At 37.1% G+C, this 24,264-nt stretch overlaps 1 protein-coding gene across 3 annotated transcripts in view; it reads left to right on the forward strand.

The window, feature by feature from the left end:
* Positions 1-24,264, forward strand: part of CADM2 (cell adhesion molecule 2) — a 681,753-nt gene that overhangs the window by 630,807 nt on the left and 26,682 nt on the right. For 2 of the 3 annotated variants that reach the window (XM_075102266.1, XM_075102275.1), the window contains one exon: positions 2,725-2,844. The exons of the other annotated variant lie outside the window; for it this stretch is intronic. In XM_075102266.1, the coding sequence (XP_074958367.1) occupies positions 2,725-2,844 (120 nt within the window). The remainder of the gene's footprint in view (positions 1-2,724; positions 2,845-24,264) is intronic. 3 annotated transcript variants of the gene reach the window in all.

Genomic DNA, 24,264 nt, shown 5'->3' on the forward strand with positions numbered 1-24,264 from the left:
TACACGTTCATTTCTGTTGCACATTCATGTCACTAAAGAAGCAATTCTACAAAGCAGAGCCTCGAACCTAAGCAGGTATGATCCAGGCATTCCTAGAGTCCAGAGCAGACTTAGATTTCATTGCTTGGGCAATGCAGCGCTCTTCAGGCAGCTGGTTCCTGGTTGCTATCTTGTACTGTAGTCTTTGAGAGCAAGTAATTGTAATGCTGTGAGCAAAACAGACCAACTGCAGTCATTTGCACGGTGAATTTCACTTTACTCTGCGAAGAAAGAAACAAAGCCAATGCTTTTGCTTGTATTTACATTTCTTTTGAGAACATATGTTTTTCATTGAGACATCTGATTTTGATGTTTGGCATCAGAGTTTGTGACTTTGATCAGCATACTAATTTCTGCACACGTTTTCATTATTCTTGAGCTGATCGGAAAAGGTGAATCTATCACATCTGTATTAAAACACTGGTATATCCTAGTTCTTGTTAGCTAGTCTGTTTCATAGGTAGCCTTTCTTTTAAAATAAGAAATCTTGTTGGAAATACTTAAATCAGAAGAGAAACCAGAAAGGAATGAAATTCTAAAATCACCAGTGACTCATTTAAGCTATTATGTGGTAAAATAGGTAGACAGTGTGTTCACAGAATGGAAAGCACTGTCATAAAACCGTAGCTGTATTTGTCAGTTGCAGTTAACTTGCCATTGCATAGGCTTAAGTAAATGGCATTTTTAAGAAAGGCAATTAATGGACCCATAAGTCACATTAATTAGGTTTCACGTACAAGACTGATTTGTAAAGCTTTCCTAATCAACAAGGCTTTGCTCACCTTATGAAGTAGGTGGTTTTCTTCTGTTTTATTTCATTTTTCGCAGATACTTATCAGGGAAGGTGTTTCCCTTTATGAAAAGCAATTGCATAGATCGGTACATGTGACGTATCTTTTTTAACATGTTAATTTCTTTCTAATGCTTGTTATACTCAGTTCTGTTTATTTATTGTGGTACTCACACTCCAGGTAATGTTACCATCTTTCCTGGTGATTAATGTGGCTGCACTGTGGGGTTTTTTAAAAGACTGTTTAGTTTTTCTGGCTTGGGAATATTTTGTACTGAGAAACAGATTAAATATCAGTGTACAACAGAGGAAAGAGGGATCTCATGCCATTTTCTGATGGCTTTGAGAGTGGAAAACCCCACAAGTATAGGTTCCAGAGAGATTAGTACTGCTCTTTATCAAAACCAGAGGAACACAGAAAATTGTAGGTGACTTATAGATGTTAACTGACAAGGAGGCTTTTAAAGTGGCAAAATAATGTCACCCAGTATGGAAATAAGGTAAGCGTGCTAATTTGAAGTCTTAGGAGAGTCATCATGCAATGCTGAACTCAAGGACCCTGTGGCTGAAATGCGTTCTGTAGGGCCCAACACTGTAACGCTCTGAGCTACTTCAGCGTCCATTGATTTGAGTCAGGATTGATTGTACTCAGCGACCAATTGCATTTCTTTCCACAGGAAGAGAAGACAGATCGTGGGTCAGATTTTTACTCTTTTATTGCATTGAATAGCACCCTTCAGAAATATTTTCAGTGAAATCAGTGTGGAATGGGTTACTCGCCATCAACTGCTGAGAAACTAGTCCTTTCCTTTTAAACCTGTGGTATAAATAATCTGAAAAATGTCAAATGCTTTTTATGTCCTCACAGAAGTGCTTTTCTCTAGTTCTCTTCAGGGCTTTTGTTTGTTTGTTCTTTAAAACCTGCAATCACCTTATAAGCGAAGTGATACTGGTCTTTATTGCTTTTGGCAGTGTAATCAAAGTATTTTCTATCTGTACATCTGGTTATGTTCTGCTCTGTGCTGGAGCATTTTGCAACAGACATTGTCGGTTCCTCTGCAACAAAGCAGCAGCACACCTAAGACTGGCATACCTGCACCTACCTGATCAAAAGCTGAAGGGTTTGGTAGGATGCTGTCATCAGGGCTATGCATTTTTTCTGACTTGTATACACAGGTTTTTTAATGGTAATATTATTAGCATTTCTGATTTTTAGTTCTAAGCTGTTTTAGAGAAATACTGATGTGTGTATTAACAATCAATTTGAAGCGTTAAGGATGACTGAAAGATGACTGTGCCTGCTAATTAGGGTAAAGATTTTGAAATATACTCTGCTCTGGATCTTAGCAGACAACTGTGTCTTAAACAAAAGTGTGGGAAGAAGAAAAGCAATCCGGAAAAATCAGCTTTTATAGTTAGTAGCATTTTCTCCCTTTTCCTTCCATTGAGTCTGTCTAAAAGTGGGTGTTTTAACATACTGCCATTTCTCGTTAACATGTGTGTGTTTATTTTAGCATGATGGTGTTGTTTTATTCATCTCCCACTCTGACACAGCATGTTTCATCTGTATATGGTTTCTACTATATGAGACATTTAAAATGGCTCAGTGACGAAATGGATTCTTGTCACTTAAACAGTCACTCTCCAGATCTGTGGAAACTTGGTCATTTTAACAGTGTTTTAAATTCCGTATGCTTGAAGATTGACTATAAAAATTGAGAGTGATATAATGTCAAGAATTTAAAGGTACTCCATCGTACCTGTAATAATTTATGTTAATCATGTTTTAATTTAGTCATTTTTGACATATTTGTATTTACAAATTAAACCACTATTATGGTTCTCCTTTGTTTGCATGATATGATTTTATTTTATATTTTTTTTCCACTCACCAGATGTTTTCAACACTTTGCTTCCCACTACTGTCATCCCCTCCCTTACCACTGCAACAGTCACAACCACTGTAGCCTTAACAACCAGCACAACCACATCGGCAACAGCCATCAGCACCAGAGGTACAGTATGCTTCTTTGTTATGGCCTGACAAACACATTATAAATAGGAAATTATAGGCTTGATTTTTAAGAAGGATAGAAATTGCTAAAGAGAGGGTTCAAACACTTCAGTTCAATATATATATTTAATAGGATAATCCACAGGATGGTACATGGTTAAGAAAGATTTCATATGACCTTGAATATTTTCATTGCTCTAGCAGTGTGGATGTGAACTTTGACAGGATGCTTAAATTATTTGTATACATTTGCATTTAATTTTTTTAAGGTTAGTAAATTAACTTTAATGTAAAATGCAAGCGAGCTATTTTTAAATAAACATGACCTTTTAAAACTGGTTATTTTGGGTGCTGTGGTTTAAAACAAGATAGCTGTCTCGGCATTGGAATTACTGTTGATGCAACCTTGCTTGGTAACAAAGAGGCATCGCATTACATCACCCTTGTTAGTCTTTTATGATTTAAGGCATTCCTAACTTAGAGGTGTCTTTGTCTTACCAGAACTAAAGTAAATGAGCTGAAATTTCTCTCTCCCCTCCCCGCCTCCCATCCTGTTGGGTTTTTGTCTGTTATAGCTTTTTAAAATGTTTCTAGTAATGCTTTGCTTTGTTATGAGCAAAATATAAAGTTTAATTTTACCGTTGTACGCAGTGACTGATCAGATAACTCTTCAATAGCGGAGATGTCTGTGTAAGGTTTCACAGATAATCATCTTCTGAGTAGCCAGTAATCTCTCACGGTGAGTGAAATGGCAGAAGGTTCCTATGTGGTCTGTTGAAGGCTTTCGCTGTGCAAGAAGAGTGGAAATAATATTCACTTACCACACTGCAAGTATTCACATGATGAGGTATAATTATCCCAGGAAAGTTAAGACAGAGTTAGGAAATCTTTTCTTTCTGGAAGCATCGTTATGAGTCAGTTGTAGTGACCCACCTAACCTGCAAAGATAAGCTGAGCTAAGTGCAAGTCCATTGTATAAAGATTGTGATAGTATCGGATCACCCAAATTTTTTCCTCCATAGGGCACTGGTATTTTCATATTGTGCCCTTCATGTAATAAACTGACATCAAACCTGAAATTACATTTTTAAGCTTTAATATTACTTACAGTTTGAAAAAATAATTGTTGTTTTAGTGAAAAAGAGAGTGTTACAGTAGTCCTTTCCCTCCAGAAAAAAAAAGGGAAAAAGCTATGGAAAACAACCCAGTGCTCACTGGTTTGAGTAACTGCAAGAGGAACATTTCCTGAAAAGGAACAGAATTACAGGATTGATCATGTCTTTATAAAAGACTGTTTTCAGTCAAGCAGCAGAAGCTTCCCAGCCTTCTGAGGGCTTGGATACTGGAAGGACAGAGTGTTTGGTGTGCCAGGTTGGTGTTTGCTGTCCTTAATTAATTGTTTTCTTCTTAGTGGTCATAACTAAGCTATGTCACTGTTGTGGCTGTATGTTTAGTGTACTGATGTTATGAAGGCATTGTGTTACCTCCTAAGTGTGGTTTAGAACCTCGTCTTCCTTTACTCTGAAGTGTTCATTTTCACCATTTGTGTGCCTGGCATCAAAAGAAAGATCTGGAAAAGGAGAACACACTACTAAGCTTCAGCTCTAACACGTTGAGGATGCATGCAATTTGATTCTACAGTAACAAAGAAGTCATGCTTTAAGAGAAAGCAAAAGAAGGAAATCTGGGTGAAGGTGATCAATCACTCACTTTTCCCAGAAAAAGAAGTGAATGCAGCAAAATGGCTGAGAAGATGAGACCACTTCAACCCCAAGGAACTGGTAGGTATGGTCTCTTGGGCAGATAATCTGAGAGACAAAGGAGTGTGGGAAGACTGTTTTTTGAAAAGCTTGTATTGAAAGGAAAATGACAATCTATCGCAATGCAGATGAAAACGTTATAGACTAGTGAAGTTGCCTGTCTAACAATCTAAGAAATCAAAGCCCACAAAAATGTGAAAACGAGGAAGACTACTATAAGCATAAGTCATGGAGTACATTAGTGTGGAAGAAACAGGAAACCAGGCATAAAATCAGAAACAACCAGGTGCAAAAGTAGCTGCAACTAGTATGGTGAGAGAAATTTAACAAACCAAAAGGGATTAGAAATATATTAGATGAAAGACAAAAATAAAGATATGTAGTGATCCTATTCATGAATGATTAGGACAAGGCTGAAGTAACTGGTATTTCATCAGCAATGGATGACAACTGGAGAGCTGTTTGTAATAGGGGTGTCACAATGAAAGATGACCACAAGTAGAGACAGATCAAAGAACACGGACAGGAAGTTTAAAGCTCTGCGAGGAAGCTGAAGACACCAGTTGGTTTGGCTCTGCTTTCAAAAAGGAAAAGTCAGTATGACTCTGGTGAAGCGTTGTTTTCCAAGTTCAATGGGGAAAATGAATCCACTGAATTTGTGGCAAAGGCATTTAGTGGGGGAACTTTCTAATGTCACAGGAGGCAGTAATGCGGTGTAGCTGTTGAAGTTCTATGGCTTCCTTCATCCTTGCTTTCTTTACAAATGACTGATTCCCATAGCAGAGGGAAATGGACAAGGTGCTCTCCTTAGTTGTCTTACTGTCCTATATTTCTTGGACCCGTAAACAAATAATGTTCACAAACTTACAGTGAATGTTGTGAAGGCAGAGTTCTGCCATCCTGAAATACGAAACGGAACCTTATCTAGATAGCCAGAGCACCTACACACCAGAGGTACAAACGCTATAAGAGCCATTTTGGGGAGGATCAGATTTTCACTGGTATCTGTTTCTGTCTAAGTAAAAAGTGCCATATAAACATGTTTTCCTTTGACATTTCTGCTTCTTATTCCAATAAGATTTTTCTCATGACGGAGTATGTAAGGACATAAAGTTGAGAAGCTATTCATATATTTTCAACCTTCGAAACATTTTTGTGTGTGTTTTGGCTTCCAGGTATGTTGGAAGCAGCACTTCTCTTTATCTTACTTTATCAGATCTCGTTTGATCATGCCTTAAAGAACAGAAGTTTGCCTCAGTTTTGTACATACTAATTAATAATATCTCAGAGTTGTACATACTAATTAATATCTTTGAACTGGATTTCCAATAGCTGACATAATAGCCGTGCTGGATATATTTCACTAATTCTGTTCTAAAATTATGACTTGATACTTCTGTATCACCTCAGGTAAATTGTAAAAGACATTCCTGCATTCTGCATGACTTTTACATAGTCCACCTTGAAGATATGCTACTCCCCATCCAGTCACAGGAGATGTCTTTACAGGAATATGATACCGGATATAAAGAGCCCAGAGAATCTGTAAATCTAAGGCATTTTACATTATGATGATTGTACCTCATCATTACCAAAAGGCTGAATTAATGAGAAAAAAAATTTCTCCAAACCATCATCAGTTAATTCTGGAACGGTGTGACCTATCTCTGTCTTAATTTGCATGGCATTTAGTAAACAACATGAAAAAAGCTACTGATCCAGTTGGATGACAGCAAAATAATTCATAAACATCCTGTTTAGTCAAACTTTTCACTTTCTCAGACAAACGTACACTTGCTTTTGTGCTCAGTCCTTCAGGAATTAATTATTCTTTTACTGGTACATTACCTACTAACTCAAAAAATCTAAACACAATTTGATGCCAATGAAGAGTATTGCCCTTTATATATTTGTCAAGGGTATCTTAAAGCCTAATAACCATGTGAGGAATGTACAACAAAATGAGAATAAATTGTGTGAGAAGAAATAATACTAGAGGACTACAGAAAGAATAATTATACACTGTATGAGTAGTTTCCTTCCTATCAGATTTATGTAATGATTTTCGTGAAAGCTGTGCGTGGATCCATGCTAGTGTTCCCTTTTGTGACTGGGAAGAGGCACAAGAGGACTGTGGATTTGCCCCCAGCAGAGAAACAAGCGATGCCTCCCTCCCTTGGAGAAACTCTTTGTTAGCATAAACTTAATTTAGATGGTTCTGTGCCAATCCTTAACAGTCCTATAAATGAAAAGGGAGCATGATTAACAGTCTAGGGGAAGCCACCTCAAGTCAGAACAGCTCTGTGTTTCTGGATTCACAGGAAAAAAGCTTGTGCCCACAAATGTACATAAAACCCTCCCACAGGCTGGCATTATGTTAATCACACACACACACAGACTCTCTTCAGTGGTGCCCAACGACAGGCCAAGGGGCAATGGGCACAGGCTGGAACACAGGAAGTTCCACCTCCATATGAGGAAAAACTCCTTTCCTGTGAGGGTGCCAGAGCAGGGGCACAGGCTGCCCAGGGAGGGTGTGGAGTCTCCTTCCCTGGAGACATTCAAACCCTGCCTGGACGCGTTCCTGTGCCCCCTGCTCTGGGTGTGCCTGCTCAAGCAGGGGGATTGGATGAGGTGATCTCCAGAGGTCCCTCCCAACCCCAACCGTTCTGTGATTCTGTAGACCACCCTTGCAATTTTTTTTTAATTTAAATTGTATTCCTGTCAAGAAAAATAAAAGTTAAAGAGGTTATAAAACGTGGTAATTTTGACTTATTATTATTATTGATTTAAATCTCACCACCACCACCCCCCAAATAGGTACAAAATTAACATTGCAAGAACATCCTAAACTCAAAAGATAGATCCATTCAGTTCAATTGCATGTATCAGGGTGATTCAGTCTCAGCTGACTCACTTGTATAATGACTGTGCCAGAATGTTCGAAGCTTTATATAGCAATGCCTAAAAACATCTCCAAAAGTCATTGCGTACAGCGGAGATATGATGCTGCTCCCAGGCAGCTGCACTACGAAGTTCAAGAGTTTATTTAATAGCCAGGGTGACCACAAAGCCAATGAATGTACACATTTATATATGAATGAAATCCCTGCTTTATTATAGTCCACTTTGCTTTTATTGGTTTTGGCTCTGATATAAAAGAAAGATTTCTTAAAGGAGACCTGTGGAGCTAAATTTAGAAGAAGAGTTTACAGTGGATTAAGGAAGGGTTTGAGGATGTGATCATTTTGAAAACTACTGTGAATTTAATTCAAGTGTGAATATTTCTATTTAATAGCATAAATTTCAACCATTTAGTTACAAAATTACATTACTTTCTTTTTCTCCTATTTTTACATTGTAGTCTATATAAAGGAAAAAAAAAAAAGAAAAAAAAAAGACTAGAATACCTGTTTCATTATAGGCAGTTTAAATGCAGAAACTACTTGGACAGTACTTAATGTCCTCAGGTTTTTTCATATCAAAAATATGTTAAACATTACCAGTCCTTTCCTTGTGATTTCACTTTTCTTTCACATCATCTGATTAATATAACTTGGCACTTTGAGACATTGACAGAGAAAGAAATGGCAAAACAAGGAAAAGGTACAGAATATATAAGGGACAAGGGAGATAAGGGTAGACTTATATCTTAAATACAGTTGTGTATGCTTACTTGCATTCAACTCTGATAATAAAAATAATTATCATTGTCTAATGTTAAAAGCAGTTTTGTATGACAGCATGCTAAAAGCTAGTTGATTTATGTACTACTTTACAGCTCTAGCAGTAACATAAAATCTAGCTAGTGTCTGGTTTTACTCAAACCAGGTGAGGAAATGACAACTTTCCATGTTTTATTTCTTCTTTCTCATCTTCCCTTCTCTTACAGTAATCTCCTACTGGCTTATCCAACTTGTAGATTTCCCAGGAGGCCAAACAATTTGAGGTTCGAACCAACAGTTCTTTAGATTATTTTTTTCTTCCAGACATTCAAGGAAGCATTTAGCAGCCATCTTCCAAGAACTGCCATCACTTGATTTTATAATGACTTCTTTCATAACCTTTATTTTTCATTCTGCTTGTTTCCCAGCTCTTTAGAAGATGTGCTAATAAATCATGGTAAACCTAAGTTAGACCATGATGAAATCCCAAACCTATTTTACAAGCCTCTTTCCCTAAGTCTTGAAACCTCCAGGGCTGTCTCTGGTCAGAGCTATCTGTTACTGAGGTGAAACATCCGCAAGCTACAGCTGGGTAGAGGCTGGGAAACTTTTCCTAGCCAGCATATGCAACCAGCTGATAGAGGGGCCAGGATTAGAAAGCCACCTTCCGTTCCTTGGCACTTGTATGGACTAAATAGAGGACACCAGGAAGAGAAACGGAGCCCACTTTCCCAAGGTCTACTACCAGCTAACAGGTGCAGGGGGGGGATACAGGAGTGTAACACTGTTTCCCCCTTTTACATGAGCACTCTGGTACCAAGGGCTCTGATGTTGGAAGAAAAACTCCACAGCTGTGTTGCGTATGGCCTCATCTCATCAGCAGGCATGTAGCTCCTTGGGCCAAATCCCAGGCTTTGTGCAACCAGGAGGACAAACCCAAAGCAGAGATCCAATGTACCCGGAAAGCAGAGAGCAAGATGAAAACATTTGAGAGTTGTTGTTTTAGGATCAAAAAATTGAATTTTTTATATTGAAATATACCTCTTGACATAAGATTCAAACGTGATGTTTATGGAAATATGAGGAAATTGGAACGCAGAGTTTGGGATTAAAAAAAAAAAAAACAACAACAAAAAACCCACAAACCGATTAGGCAGTTCTGTGCTCCTCTCTTCTGTGGTATTTGCAGGATGCACCAGAACTACGCCATGCATAGGGGAGACCAGAATACTTTTGCCCTACATGAGCAAGGAAGATAAACTGTTATTAGTTCTGTGTGTTTTCTGTAGATCCCTCAGTGTTTCTCCTGATGCCTTCAGTATATACAGCTTATTTGGTTTCACTTGCGGTTTAAGTGGCATGACTTGCTAACTTCTAGAGTCTCTGGAAAGAGAGAAAAATAGGATTAAAATGGATACAAAAGAAAAAAAAAGCTCTGTAGTGTTGATGCTTAAGTCTCTTTTGCCAGCTTTTTCTCAAGAAACTATTCTTCTAATGTGTGCCTGCCCAATCCTCATATGTCTGTGCCTTCTCTGGCTGCTCACGTGTTGAATAGGACTTGGAGTTTCTGAAGTTCTGCAAGTATATTTTCAAGAGGCTTAGTATTCCGCAGTGCCCATTTTAGGGGAAACAAAGTATTTGTTCCTTTCCCTAAGCAACATTTAAATAGGGTTTCATCCCACTAGTCATGCTTGGTGGTACAATTAATTCTGTGAATTCTCAGAGCTCACAAAATTAAGACCCGCAGAGGAGATTGTAGCATCTGTTCTAACTCAAAGAACTCTTTGAGTTTCAGGTCTGACAGGTACATCACCAGGAAAAGCCATCTTATAATACCATGAAAGTGGCTTTTGAGAATGTTAGTGCAGTAGATCATGTACACAGATTTGATAGATGCAAAAAAATTAAAATTGGGAGTCCTCACGTGTTTCTCATATGCTTTAGCCTCATGGAATAAGGTATCTCCCTGTAGCAACCACCAAAACAAACAAACAAAAAAAAACCACAAACCAAACCAAACCCCCAAACTCAAGCCAGTTCTTACTTTACTGGCTAGATTCTTACAGATTTCAAAGTATGTCCACAGAGAATCAGAATCATGACAAACAGTATAGTCTTACATGCATGGTGATCGTAGACCAAAAACGTGCTAGCTCCAAGCAAGAAGCTGTACAAACATAGTATGAAAATAATCTTTTTTTTTTTTTTGAAATTAAGGCTAGGATTTTTGCATGTTGTTGCATCCAGAGAAGATATCTTCCTGTGGCTCAGAGGAAGCAGGACAACAGGGCAGTAAGTAGCATCAGATTGCGGTTATGAAAGCAAGTACTTTTTCATGCAATGTGAAACTAAATGTGAAACTGCATTATCACTACCTGCTAAAAAATTAATGTATCCTGATGTTTATATTTGTGAGCAGACCAAAATCAAACCCAAGTGTTTCTGTGTGGTGTTCCCAGTTCTCAAATACTTTTAAAAGATGCTTTATAGTTGTAATATCAATCCAAGAGTAATCCTCTAGTCAACATGCACATCATTAAAGCAGTCTAGCCACAAACAAAAATTCTGGCAACACGACCCACATCATGCTAGTCACCTCGATTGCCATGAAATGTGCTTGGGCTTTTCAATTTTTATCTTTTACAAGCTAAAGCAAAGAAATATGCAATTTAGAAAATTGCAGTTTTCTCTTCTTAACAGCTATTATGATGTAAGATGAAGACTGTCGTCATTATTATATGTTATTTGATCGTATTATTCTTGAAACGAGGCTATTGCATTCTGGAACAAATAAAGATAGATTTCATACTCTGAATAGTTTGCCATGTAAATGAACATCATAAATGAGACATAGATTACAACACAGGCATGCTGAATGCGTGAAAGGAAGGGAGATATCATAATATCATATATTAGGAACCTGCTCTTTCTGTCTGGAACAAATATTTCTAGTGCTAACAAATCCATCCAGCTGTCAGCTTGCAGTAATGAAGTATGCAACTTAAAAAGTACACAATGATTTCCAGCCTTGATGGATTATCACTTAACCCAAAATGCAACGCTGTACAGATAAGTATCACAATTGTCTGATGGTTTGATAAAGATTCCATTATATAGCTGAGCTCCAGAGAGGCTTCAGCAATGCAGCAGGAATTCAAACATTCCTAACCTGAGCTCTGATCACACGGGGTTTTTTCCTACTGCATATGAATTATGCAGCCTAACAGTCTCTATTGTATGCTAGCAGTACAAGAGATTTTCCAAATTAAGAGTCCCTTCTGCTCACTGCCTGCAAAGAAAGTCTGTTGCTCTGAATTCATCCTGAGACTTTCCCTCAGGTGCCACAGACTGTAGGGTCTCAGCACTCCTTCTGCCCAGCTTCTACATGTAACTAGCAAGGAAAAACCAGCCTTTCAAAAAAGTACATGGGAAGGACTGTAGTCATCAGTATCAGCACCTCTATGTAAAGTGTAACATGGACTGAAGGCTGTAACCGTACTCACCATTTTCATCTGGCCTCTAGTTGTGCGGTGACCTGTCATGCTACTTCCTACATTTTATTAATGTGTAGTCATTTTCAGTATTCAGATGTGAACAAGAGATGAAGCCTACACTGTGCATACTAATTTCATACTCGTCATGCTTAATAATCTTGTGACTTTCAAAATAATAATAATTTAAAAAAATTGTTTAGATATTCATACCTGCTGCTTTAAAACCCAGAATTCCACCGATTTCAAGAGACTTTTAGGATTAAGTATTTACAGCTCTACAAGCAGTTTGGCTTGCAAATTGGCCAAATGAGTTCATCCCATCTAGCTGACAGGTAGTTTTGAGGTTTGGATGAATCTGGATTCTTTCCATTCCAAAGAGAGACAGTGTTTTTAGTTACTACCAGCATTGCCTGCAGTGCCCCATAAGCATGAGAATGACCTGTAGATTTGTGAGGAATTTCTTCTACAGGAGAACAGATTGTAATATCCTTTCTTCTGTGTAATACCTTACATATACATAAACTCATTAATTTTCAGTGGGGCTATATGTAGTTTAGTATGTTATTCGTGGATTAAAATCTGTTATGTGCTAAGTTCAGAGGGACCCACTGGGTCAGTTAACCTAAATAATTGTACAGATTCCACTCTTACAGATTTATAATGAGGAACAGAAACCGTTATTTTATTAAAAAGCATCCACAAGAAAATATATAGACTTGGTTTGGGACCCAAAGAATGGAGAATCCACAATTTCCCTTGGTGTTTCACTTCAGCAGTTAACTATCCTCTTTGTTACAAATTTGAACCTTGCTTCTCAGATAAATTTCTTTGAGGTTAACAACCATAAATTAGTTCTTGTTAAACCTTTCTCCATTAAAATGCTTCTCATTCCATATGTATTTTCTTCTCAGAAATGAATATTTATCAGAAAGAAAACTCTGTAAATATGCTTCAAAATTTATTTTTGGACTTCATTTGAAAGAATTGAATCTGTGTTCTTTAGGATCTTATTAAGACTTTTGGTATTTTGGTTTTTTATAGGTGTTAAGCCTATCTTCAATGATGAATTTTAAGGGAAATACATGTATTTTAAAATGGAGAAAGATTAGGTAGATAGTTTCTGTTGAATATGTTTCATTGTTGCTGTATTTATATCAAAGCGCAAGGCTAACATTTTATTTTATTTAGAGAGTTATTTATGGTATTTAAAGATAGTACCAGTGAAAACCAAGACCTTTTTTTCTGATATTACCGCATAAGCAGATTTTGGCAAGTTCTATGCTGTCAGGATACTGATGAAGTGCTTCACTGTTAAAAGCAGAAGTATACAACTAAGTATCATAACAGTTAACAACAAAGACAACTAAAGCAACTGTTCCAATGTCATGTGGGATGGTAAAAAAAGGCTGAAATGGTGCCAACAAGGTCTAAAAATGAGCAAAGGAAAAGAGAGAGAAATGCTTATAGTTTCAAATTTATTGCTAATACCTTTAATAAAAAATGCACGTTTTTCTCACTAACCAGTGACCTAAAGTCATCAACTCTGCCTTTGAAGCTGAAAAGATTACTCTCTCTGCCCTTGGTTTCTCTGACACTCCACTTGAAACACAGTTGATAACTTTCAGTGTGAGCCTCACAAAATACAGAATTGTTACCAATTATATTAAGTTTTTTTGGATGAAAGATGACCTTGGTAAAACCTGAAGCTACAGCAGTCCTCAGAACAATAAAATAAAAGCCAAATCTGTGGAGAGTGACTTTGGAGATGATTTAATCTGACCTATTAATTTTTGCATGTGAGTTTATTCAGATAGTGAGTGCAAAAAGGGGTATTCTGAAGGTAATATTTAGCGTTTTTCAGAGCATTGAAATTGACTGCGTAGCCATCCCCTTTTTTGCTGCATTAGCAATTTTGGGTGTCTGTTCTGTGTTGACTTTGGGACCGTACCATGGAGAAAACTGGGTGCCGTGGTGCTTGGAGAGGATAGCTTGTGTGCGTGCTTCACAGGAGTAGCTCCCTCAGGAGATGGCAGATGCATCAGGAGGGCTTCGTACTTGGCGTGGATCTTCTCTCTGAGCCATCTGTTGCCCCCGTATGGGATGTTGTAGTTTACGTGGGTTATTTTCAATGTGTGGTATACACGATGATGAAGGGGATGAGTAACAGCATGACACAGGTGTGTTTCTAGAGCAGAATGCTGAGGGTGTGCCGTGCAGGCTTCAGCACACCTTGCCAAAACGCTGAAGGTGCAGGGCCTGCTGTGGTGGCGGTGGGCCTCTCGGCTGCACTGTGCACGGTTAAAAAGTGTTTCCTTGTTACAACTAAGAGAGGGAGAGAGACTAGAAATACAAAGAGAGCACTGCCATAGTTCTGTTACTTTAAATGTAAAACTCCAAACAAAAAATCTTTAAAGGCTAATATTTTGCTGCCATGTGGCCATCACATTGGGTGCAGAAAAGCAGGGTCAACAAAGCTGATGTGAAAAAAGGTGAAAAAAATATTGAATACCAGTGGTTTAAAACAGAAGCAAAAGAGAAGGCTGGTTGGAAGTGTACAGTATCGTAAATGGCTATACCTAATCACAGCTGAGTTCATTTTTTTGTCGTAAAAATTGAGGAAGAGAGAGAACTACAAGCTCATCTACCCTGAGAAATACTGGGTGGAAAACCTTATTCAATAACACTTGACTCACTGTTTGGCTGAGTATAAAAGACTGAACGGGAAAGCACAAATGGAAGTGACTGAAAAAATGAAATTCAGAACCAACACAAGGAAGTACTTTTCACTCAAAGAGAAATACAATTTTTCAATAGCCTACTGAGCCAAGTTTGGAATTGGAGGCACTGGGGTCATTAAAGAAGAAGGGAGATACTATTCTGGAGGAACTGTGTTAACCAAGATGACTTGTAATAGGCTGAATGGCCTTTTCCTTTTCCCCAAATTTATGTTCTTTTTGAAAAACTTTGATTACAAGTCATCCTGCTGTGATTTAGATAGCATGAATTTGAAAAGAATGTATCAAATCCTTTCAATCAAGATGCTTGGGTTTCTTTCCAGCCTGAATTCTTGCAAGCCTGTAATAGAAAACCATCAGTCAAGGGAAAGAAGTATCAGGAGTAGCAATTTATGTTAACATACAATTTCCTTTTCCAGCATAAAGGGTAGGAGACAAGGATCCTGGGCAACAAAGGCCAGAATATAAATCTTTATGGGAATATGTTATAGGCAGTCAAAAAAATAAAATCCCCGAGACTGACAATTTAAGAAAGCCATTCTATTTATTTTATTAACTTCTTTTCTTGTGGCTAACAAGTCTCTACTGTATACACATCAGGTCATGAACTGCATTCAGCACCCTACAGGGAAGAGACAACTTTCATTTTAATGAATTCAAAGTGCCCTGTTGGTCTTCAGCATTGACTTTGGACCAGGTCCCTGGACATCCTTGACAGAAGCTAGGTTTTATGACTATATTAATTCGTTAGAGAAGGAGAATGTCGTAGAAGGTTAATATGTAAAGCCTTTCCACTTTTTTTTTTTTTTGTGGGGGGGTGGGGAGGGGTGTAGTTTTCAGTACAGACCTAAGAAGAACATTTTTAATGTTTAGGTTTGAGTTTGCAGGAATTCACTCTGTTCCTGGGCTGAATTGCATTCTTGGGCACACTTTGAGATTCTTTGGCACTATTACTGCCATCGATCCTGAACCTGTTTATCCCCTGTAATGCAGTTTTGTTAGTGTGAGTGCTGGGTTGCTATTGTACACGGACATCCATATGTCAGATTGCCTTTTTGTTGTGTTTTGGTTTTGGTTTTCTTTTTTTAGATAAGCTCTATGTTTTGCAAAACAATAGCAGCCCTGGATTATTTCAGTTTTTAAAGGTTGCTTAATTTCAGAGCCCTATTCCTCCAGTTCATCTCTGAAGCATCTGTTCCCACTATTTCTGTAGTTAGTAATGCTAAGAAGAAATTAGTCTATCATTACAATCAGGTTGGCTCTCCTCCACCACAAGACCTTGTGCCAAGTAATTTGTGAGTAGTTTTATAGATTCCTAGCCCCCATGGGACTTTTTTGTTGTTATAGTTATCGTAAGTCCCTGTATCATAGTATAACTGTGGGGAAGTGTGCTAATTGGCTTTGTGTGATTGAAATGTCTGCTTTTTTTACTTCCTGGTGCTTTTGAGTAGTATCTACTAATTCTTACCAAATCATTTCTGTGGAAAAATTTGCTGCAAATTGCTACTATGACACTGAGAGATTTTAGTTTCGATTTCCCATGCAGAATGTGCTTCTCTGTGTTATGAAATACGAGTGAACTGTAGGATTTTTATATAATTCTAAATCCTTGTCAATCAAATAAACAGTCAAGGGAATAATTCATGCACAAGAGAAATTCACAGTAGTGTGTGGTTGCCTTCAGCACCATAATAAAATAGATGGGTTTTATGCAGTGCAAAACATCTTGCTCTTGGTATATTTGCAGTGTTATGGAGAAATTAAGAACATCAGGAAAGTTCAAGGGCAGGAAACTTTTTCTTCTGTTTTTATAGGCACTGCTTGCTTGTACTTGGATATAGTAACAGAATAAATAATGTTCATAATAAGAACAACACATGGGTTAGTCTAAAACACATTTTCTAATGTGTCTGTTTCATAAAAAATAAAAGTGATGAACTGCTAAGCCATTTGTTCTGCAGACAGAATGCAATGAGCAGATTCTAGGGCTTTGGATGTTAATGCTGCTCAAATACATTCATGTTTTTTGGTGTTTTTTTTAACTCTTTCCACTGTTGAAAATATATCTGAGTTGTCTTACATTGCAGTCTACTAACCCTGTTTATATTGTCCCAGTTTCTAGTCTGTCTGACAACTTTCAAAATCCTGACATATTAAACCATTTTGTGAAGAATGCTCTGCATCGATGGTGGATGCATGGCAGCATTTGAGCTTAGTTCTGTATTCAAGCACAAGCCTAAATCACATTTTTTATCTCAATGTAACTGAAAATTAACCATGCTCAACAACTAGCATGTGCTTTAAACAGAGGTAAACAACACAATCTTCATGCCCCTGGGGATCACCTGATTAGGGTTTGTAGAGTTGGACATATCATAAACCTTCTGTTTCCACTTGATGGCTACAGAATGGTGCTGCTAATTCTTCGTGCTTTCACAGACTTTAGTGGAGAACCCAGAGTAAACTTCCAATGAGTGTTAAAATCACAGGTGTCTATAATTGAACGGGTCTGTCATTGGCCAAACAGGTGGTTGAGGAAGGCAGTAGGAGAAACAAAGCTGGAGAAATGAGAGAAAATTAGTGGCTTCATATTCATGGAAATATCCTGTGCATAGTAACCTCTCCAAGTTCCCCGTTGATTGTTTACAGTTGTCTATTTCAGCCTTATATTTCTCTATAATACTTTTTGTTATTATCACATGCTTTTTATTTATATCACTTTTATTATTGATTACCTGATTTTAAAAAGGAAGTAATTTATTTGGGGAAGTATTTTAATTATACCCATATATAAATTGCTCTATTCATTGAGAGTCTTAGAACTGGCATTCATTCATCAAACTGAGGAGTGACTAAGGACTCTGGATTTGTCTAGTTTGGAGAAAAGGAGGCTGAGGGGTGACATTGTTGCTCTCTACAGCTTCCTGAGGAGGTGAAGTGGAGAGGGTAGTGCTGATCTTTTCTCCTTGAGATCCAGTGCCAGGACACGAGGGAATGGTTCAAAGCTGCACCAGGGGAGGTTCAGACTGGACGTGAGCAAGTATTTGTTTACCGAGAGGGTGGTCAAACACTGGAACAGGCTTCCCAGAGAGGTGGTTGATACCCCAAGCCTGTCAGTGTTCAAGAAGCATTTGGATACTGCCCTTAATAACATGCTTGAACTCTTTGTCAGCCATCAAGTGGTTGGAGAGTTAGACTAGATGATCATTGTATGCCCTTTCCAACTGAACTATTTGTTTTGTTCTGGTCTAGTCTAGTCTAGTCATCCTTAAGTTTTATATCCCGGTAGCCACGGCAGATACCTGATGTTGCACTAGAACTCACAAACCTCCAGTTGAGATAGGTTCCTGAAAAGATCTAAGTTTTACATTTCATACAACACAGGAAAATCTAGGTCATCTTTCCTTCCAAATAAATTATAATCAAAGAATTCAAGTTATAAAAGTGTAGTATAATTTTTAAAAAGACACACAAACATTTAGAAGTGTTACAGTCATAGGTTTCCCCATCTGTTGTTGGATTCCTTTAATATATGGCTATTTTAATTCTCTTTGTAAAGGTTGGAAGATGGTCATTTATACTGTGTTCAAAAGACTAGTGTTGGAAAAGTGCGGTCATTTTAGCCATATTGCAGTATTGACAGTATGCTGAAAGGAAGTCTTCTGGAAAGGGGAGAAAGGAAAATAGCAGTCAAATGTTCTCAGAGGTAGTCTTGGTCAGCTGAGAGTTCCAAAGATCAGCTTTATAAGTCCTGAACATCGACTAAAACCTAACTTCTAAATTCAGATCTTGGGCAAAAATAACTGTGGATGATTTGTTTATTAGTGAGTGTTTATTAGTGAGACAATTATCATAAGGATGGATGCTTTTTCTTGTTTGTCAAAAAAAAAGTCTGTTCTTTATTTAATTTTTAATTAATTGACCCTTGTCAATAAATGTATTCTTTCCATCAACATCTTATATTTTAAGATCTGTTTTATCCTCTGATATTTCATTAGAATTAATTACTGTCTTTACATTGCCTGTGTCTTAGTGAAAGAAAAATACAGATGAAAACTGAGAAATAAAAGTAAGTAGCACTGAAAAAATTAGGTTTTTAACATCGTGGCAATAAGTGCCATAAAATACATGATGACCACTAACAGTTGCAGGAATGTGAACTAATCCTGACTGTATTCCACAGCTATTCTTTCAGCAATCAAAACCAAAATGATGCATCAGCAGCAGAGCTGCGCTGCATTGGAAGGACTACTTACATACATAGTAGGGCAAAAGCATTAGAAAGAACGGGGTCTGCCATCTAACAGTGTGTTATTCATTTATAGATGGTATATTTTTCTCAGTCAGGCCTGTACTGAAATCCTAAGAACTTTTTATCAATATTACATGACATCAAACATACATTAAAATTACATGTTAATTGAATTAGTTTGTGACTACTATATATCACTCCGTACATTGTTAACATTAGCACTTTGATAGGTGCCTTCCTACGATCTGTGATTTCTTGTCTTCTGGACCAATGTTATTAATCAGGCTGTAGATACCAGACCGATCCTGCAAAAGCTTACCTGCACACTTTGTACGTTGTGAGCAATCCCATGGAAATCAGGGAAGCTACATTTGTTTTTTAAGTCAAATGCATGTGTGTCTTTGGGAGATTAGGACCATGTTTAACATAAGAGCTAAGCCCCATTCTTTGAGCTTCATTTAAGAAAGCTTATTTGGAAGGTTGTGTAGGAGGCTTTGTGACAAAATCATGCCCAAATATTCCATTAATTTGATTTTTTTCCCATTTATTCATTGCATACTGAGACAAGTAGAACAAAAATGAGTTTTCTGGTTTGTTCTTTTCTCTTGGCGCTCCGTCTGTGTTATTATAGATAAATAATTTTCATGATAAGGTTAAAGCATTTATATTGTTATGCACTTATCAAGCATTTACTCCATTTGCTTATTTTACATAACACTTCAAAACTTTGATAAGGTGTGAATATAAAGATAAGACCCCATTTCTGTCTGAAGTGTCCACAGAACCTGCTTCAAAGAAAGACAAAGTAATGGGACTTCAAATTTTTACTTGTTTTCAAAATATATATCTGAACATCTGCAGTCCCATAGTAGATATTGCTAAATATTACTGCTACTAGGCAGCAATAATACACCTGTATTTTTATGACAGAAATATAAAATAAATGAAAACTATGTACTCATATGCTGAACAGTCCCCATTCCCATTTCATAGATCTTTTATGTAGTGAGAGTATTTAACAAAAAGACGTATTACCTGGCAGTTCACATAACCGCTTTTCTTTCTTTCTTTCTTTCTTTCTTTCTTTCTTTCTTTCTTTCTTTCTTTCTTTCTTTCTTTCTTTCTTTCTTTCTTTCTTTCTTTCTTTCTTTCTTTCTTTCTTTCTTTCTTTCTTTCTTTCTTTCTTTCTTTCTTTCTTTCTTTCTTTCCTTCTTTCTTTCCTTCTTTCTTTCCTTCTTTCCTTCTTTCCTTCTTTCCTTCTTTCCTTCTTTCCTTCCTTCTTTCCTTCTTTCCTTCTTTCCTTCTTTCTTTCCTTCTTTCCTTCTTTCCTTCTTTCTTTCCTTCTTTCTTTCCTTCTTTCTTTCCTTCTTTCTTTCCTTCTTTCTTTCCTTCTTTCTTTCCTTCTTTCTTTCCTTCTTTCTTTCCTTCTTTCCTTCTTTCTTTCCTTCTTTCTTTCCTTCTTTCTTCCTTCTTTCCTTCTTTCCTTCTTTCCTTCCTTCTTTCCTTCTTTCCTTCTTTCCTTCTCTATCTATCTATCTATCTATTTATTTATAATAACTTTTATGACAAAATTATGAAAGATTCATAATTTTCAGTATCGGAGTATTTATAGAAGTCTACCAGAGGCTATGGGTATTTTTCCTGCACATACTAAGTGGATAATCCCCCCCTTCCCCTTGTGCCCAGTAGTGCTGTTTTCACAAGCCACATGTAAAATGAGATATTTCAAGACTGTGAATAGTACAAAAGTCTTCCATTTGTTATCTGAAATAGTATTAATTAAGTATTAAAAAGTAATAAATGGAAGTGATGCATTGGTTCTAGAAAACCAATTTCACTGTACACACTTGAACAGTGATTGTGAGGTCTGAATGAGCTGCTGATAATACTTTGTAAAGAGATATTGAATCACTGCATCTAGTTCTTTGAAAAAAAATATCAGGAGTCAGTGATGATACAGAAAGGCGGGTAAAATGGTGGCACCAGCAGGAGAGAAGCAGAAACCCAAACAGAAATCATTACCATGTCATTGCAAAAATCTATGGTGCACCTTAAATAGTGAACCTTACGGTGTGCCTTACATGCCTAATACTGCACTTCTGCATCAAAAATGCTGCATGAAGTTCTGGTTATCCAGCATCTAAAAGATATAACAGAAATGAGAAGAAGAATGTGAGGAGGTTAGCTGGTGTTTGAAAATGGTGTCTGTGCTAAAAGAGATTAAACAGACTAGCACTTTTCAGCTTGGAAAAGAGCTAGCTGGAAAGAGAGGTGGTAACAGTTAAATTAAATTAGAAATGACATGAAAAAAAGTGAATGATGTGAATACAGTCACCAGTGCAGAAAGTTTCTAGACTCTGGAGTCAGAAAATGGGTGAGTGAACAAGGGGAACTTCACATAGTCCATTTTTCATCTGGTTTTAAATGAAATTGGACTGGGTGATGGTGTTTTCTGATCTACTACAGCCATTTCTGTGTTCTAACATTCTTCTGCACAAGAAAAATTCGCAAATCTCATATGATCATCATTTAAAATAATAAAAACCTATCAACCCCAAATAACAGTTTTAATTATTATTAAAAATAATGAAATTGTGAAATCAAAATGGGTCTTTATAACTGTTAGGTTATTGACTAAGATAACTGTATAGATAACAGGACTATTTTTCTTGCAGTGTTAAGAAAAGTCAATTTGAATATATTAATTTAATAACCACAGATAAAACACTAAAAATCTCAAGTTGACTAAATCACAACCATAATATCCCTCTACCTTAATCCAGTTTAGCTAAACTAAATCTTCGAACAATTTAAATTACTGTTAAAACCGTAAACAATGTAAATATACTGCTATCCATATCAGAGTTCACTTACCACAGAAAACGTAGGTAAAAATCATCTGATACAAATCTTATGAAATCAGACTAAGTCAATAATTCTTACACGAATCATCAACACTTTCAAGAACAACTGTGTCCCTGTTTTTCCTATGAACTGGCCATTCAGAAATTTGTGTTGACTTATGATATTTTTAGAAGAGTCCTCCTGACATTTTTTGGCAAAATGCGGTTTAGCAGGGAGAAACAAGGACTGCTGGAGAAACATCTTCGTGCAACATGAGAACATTTTTGTCATCCCTCCTGCTGTGGGTCTAGTTCTTCCTGGAAAATGTGTCTGTGATTTGAGTACATAGTTTGTTTGGAACTCGGAACCATCACATTGCTCTCTTACTGTCTGGTAAAAAGAAAAAGCAGTTACCATTTCAATTGGAGTCTGTCTTGCTATAAACTGGTAAAGCTAGGTAATATAAGTAGTCTATGTTTTGAAAGATTATTTTAACAAAGTTACATTTATCTGCCTGTGTAGAATTTAAAGACTAGGGCAGGGCTGGGTCTGAAGGCTCAGGCAAGTACTGGAATTCTTTGCCACTGGAAAACTTTTTTTTAAAGGCGCCATGGTGTATTTTAATTAGGCCTCAACCCTGAAAACATAAAAGTAAATGGGCAGCTTATTATGCATGTATTCATAACAGTGAAGTACTTCGTGCTTTCCTAAAGGATGCTTTTGAATAAAGTGTGTTTTCTTCTACTGTTACGGAATTTGAAAGTTTTTCCCCTAAATTTAAGATTGTATTTGTAAGCAAGCCAAATAAAAGTCTAATTGTCATGAAGCAGACAGAAATGCTTGCAAGTGCAGCTTAATTCCCCTGTTATTGCCATAAATAATAGTGATGTAACACATCATAACAAAATCAATTACAAATTTAGACTCTTTATTGCCGAGTCCCAGTTTCAATGAAATTGTAAAACCATGAAAACCAAGTTTCAAATTTTCCTCCATCCTTATATTGCAAATGCAAATTACAGATTAAAGAGTCATTTACTCATCCTACTATATAATTTACATTATCAGAAAAAAAGGTACCATTACACAAAGAATGCTCATCAGACGTGACTCGTACTGCTATAAGGGAAAAATAATGTTTCTTCATGGCCAGCTTCTGTGTGAGTTTAGTGGTAAAATGGTAAAACTAATCGGCAATCACACTGCTATAAGGCTACAAGTCTCAAATACCATGTATGTGTAAAGAAATATTGTATGGGGGGCTTAGGGTTGTAACAGCAGTAATGTTTCCACAATTAACTGAAGTAGTAGGGGAAACCTAAAGACCGTATGTTATAATAATGGTAGGAATAGGGAACATAAAGCATATAGAAGGGTAATACAATTTCAGATTTTATACCCACAGATAAAAATATGAAAATCTGCAGATTATTAAATCACAACTATAATAACCCTCTACCTTAATCCAATGTAGTTAAACTACATCTTCTAGCAGTACAATTTGCTCTTAAAACCTTACTGATGTAGAAGCCATGTAAATATGCTGGTATCCATATCAGAGTTCATTTACCACTGCAAACATAGGTAAAATCTTTGGTACAATTCTTACAAAATCACACTAGGTTGGTGATCATTACACAAATCTGAATTTCACTGTAGTACCAATAAGGGCAGATTTATATGAGCATGAAGTACATTGTGAACAATTTATATATATGTGCATTGTCTTTCCCGCCAAAAACCCCTACATGTTTTTATATTCAGAAGTTACAAAATCCTTGAATGAATTAATAAAAATAGGGGTCTTATATAGTAGATTAAAGAAAATAATTAATGTGGTGGGGGATTGTGGTGGTGGTGGTTTTTTTTTCTTTTGGGGAAAAAAAGCTATGTAATTAGAGACCTTTCACTGGCCTTTTTTCTTCTGGTGATATGCATAAAATTCAGGCTGATTTCCATGTTCAGGAGCACTCCTAGGAAGATCATGCAGCAAAGGTGATTCTGGTCAGACCTGAGGTGCATCAACAGAGGTCTTATAGCTTATTCTCTTGAAAGAATAAGCACTGGACACTGGCACCCTGCTGAAGCTGTGTTCTGGTTCTTTCTGCAGAGAGCAAGGAGAGGCATGCTGCTCTCTGGGTCCCAAGCTGTACCCCTGCTGTAGACCAGCAAGTAAGCTGCTGCAGTTCTTGTCACTTACTACATGCCTTTTTCAATTTCCGCTTTTACTGAAATGCTGGCTGTGAAATCTAGCTGCTAAGAGGATACGTATCCCGGCCACTCCACCCTACTCCCTCTGATACATAGGCAGGAGAAAGCACAGTTAATTCACATGCAGTCATAAATCAGAAACAGTGACTTTTAGCCCTGAAAATTTAAAAGTGTCTGCGTTTGACTCTCCTTTGTCAATACTCACCTGTTTACGAGTGAGAGAAGAATCACTGGAAACAACTAAAGAGACGTCAACAGGTAGAAATTAATGATCTGTGCATTCATTTTCATCCAAATGATCTGTTTTTACATACACTGTGCAGGCTCCTTACTACTACACATCAGTGAAGGCTGTCGAATAACAGTGACTTACAGTGCTCAAGCCCTGTGAGTCTAACCTAGGAACTCCGTGTATGAAATATTGTGCATGTTACATTGAATATGTGAGGGAATATTCAGA

Source organism: Phalacrocorax aristotelis, chromosome 1 (genome assembly GCF_949628215.1).
Source record: "Phalacrocorax aristotelis chromosome 1, bGulAri2.1, whole genome shotgun sequence".
Classification (NCBI taxonomy): domain Eukaryota; kingdom Metazoa; phylum Chordata; class Aves; order Suliformes; family Phalacrocoracidae; genus Phalacrocorax; species Phalacrocorax aristotelis.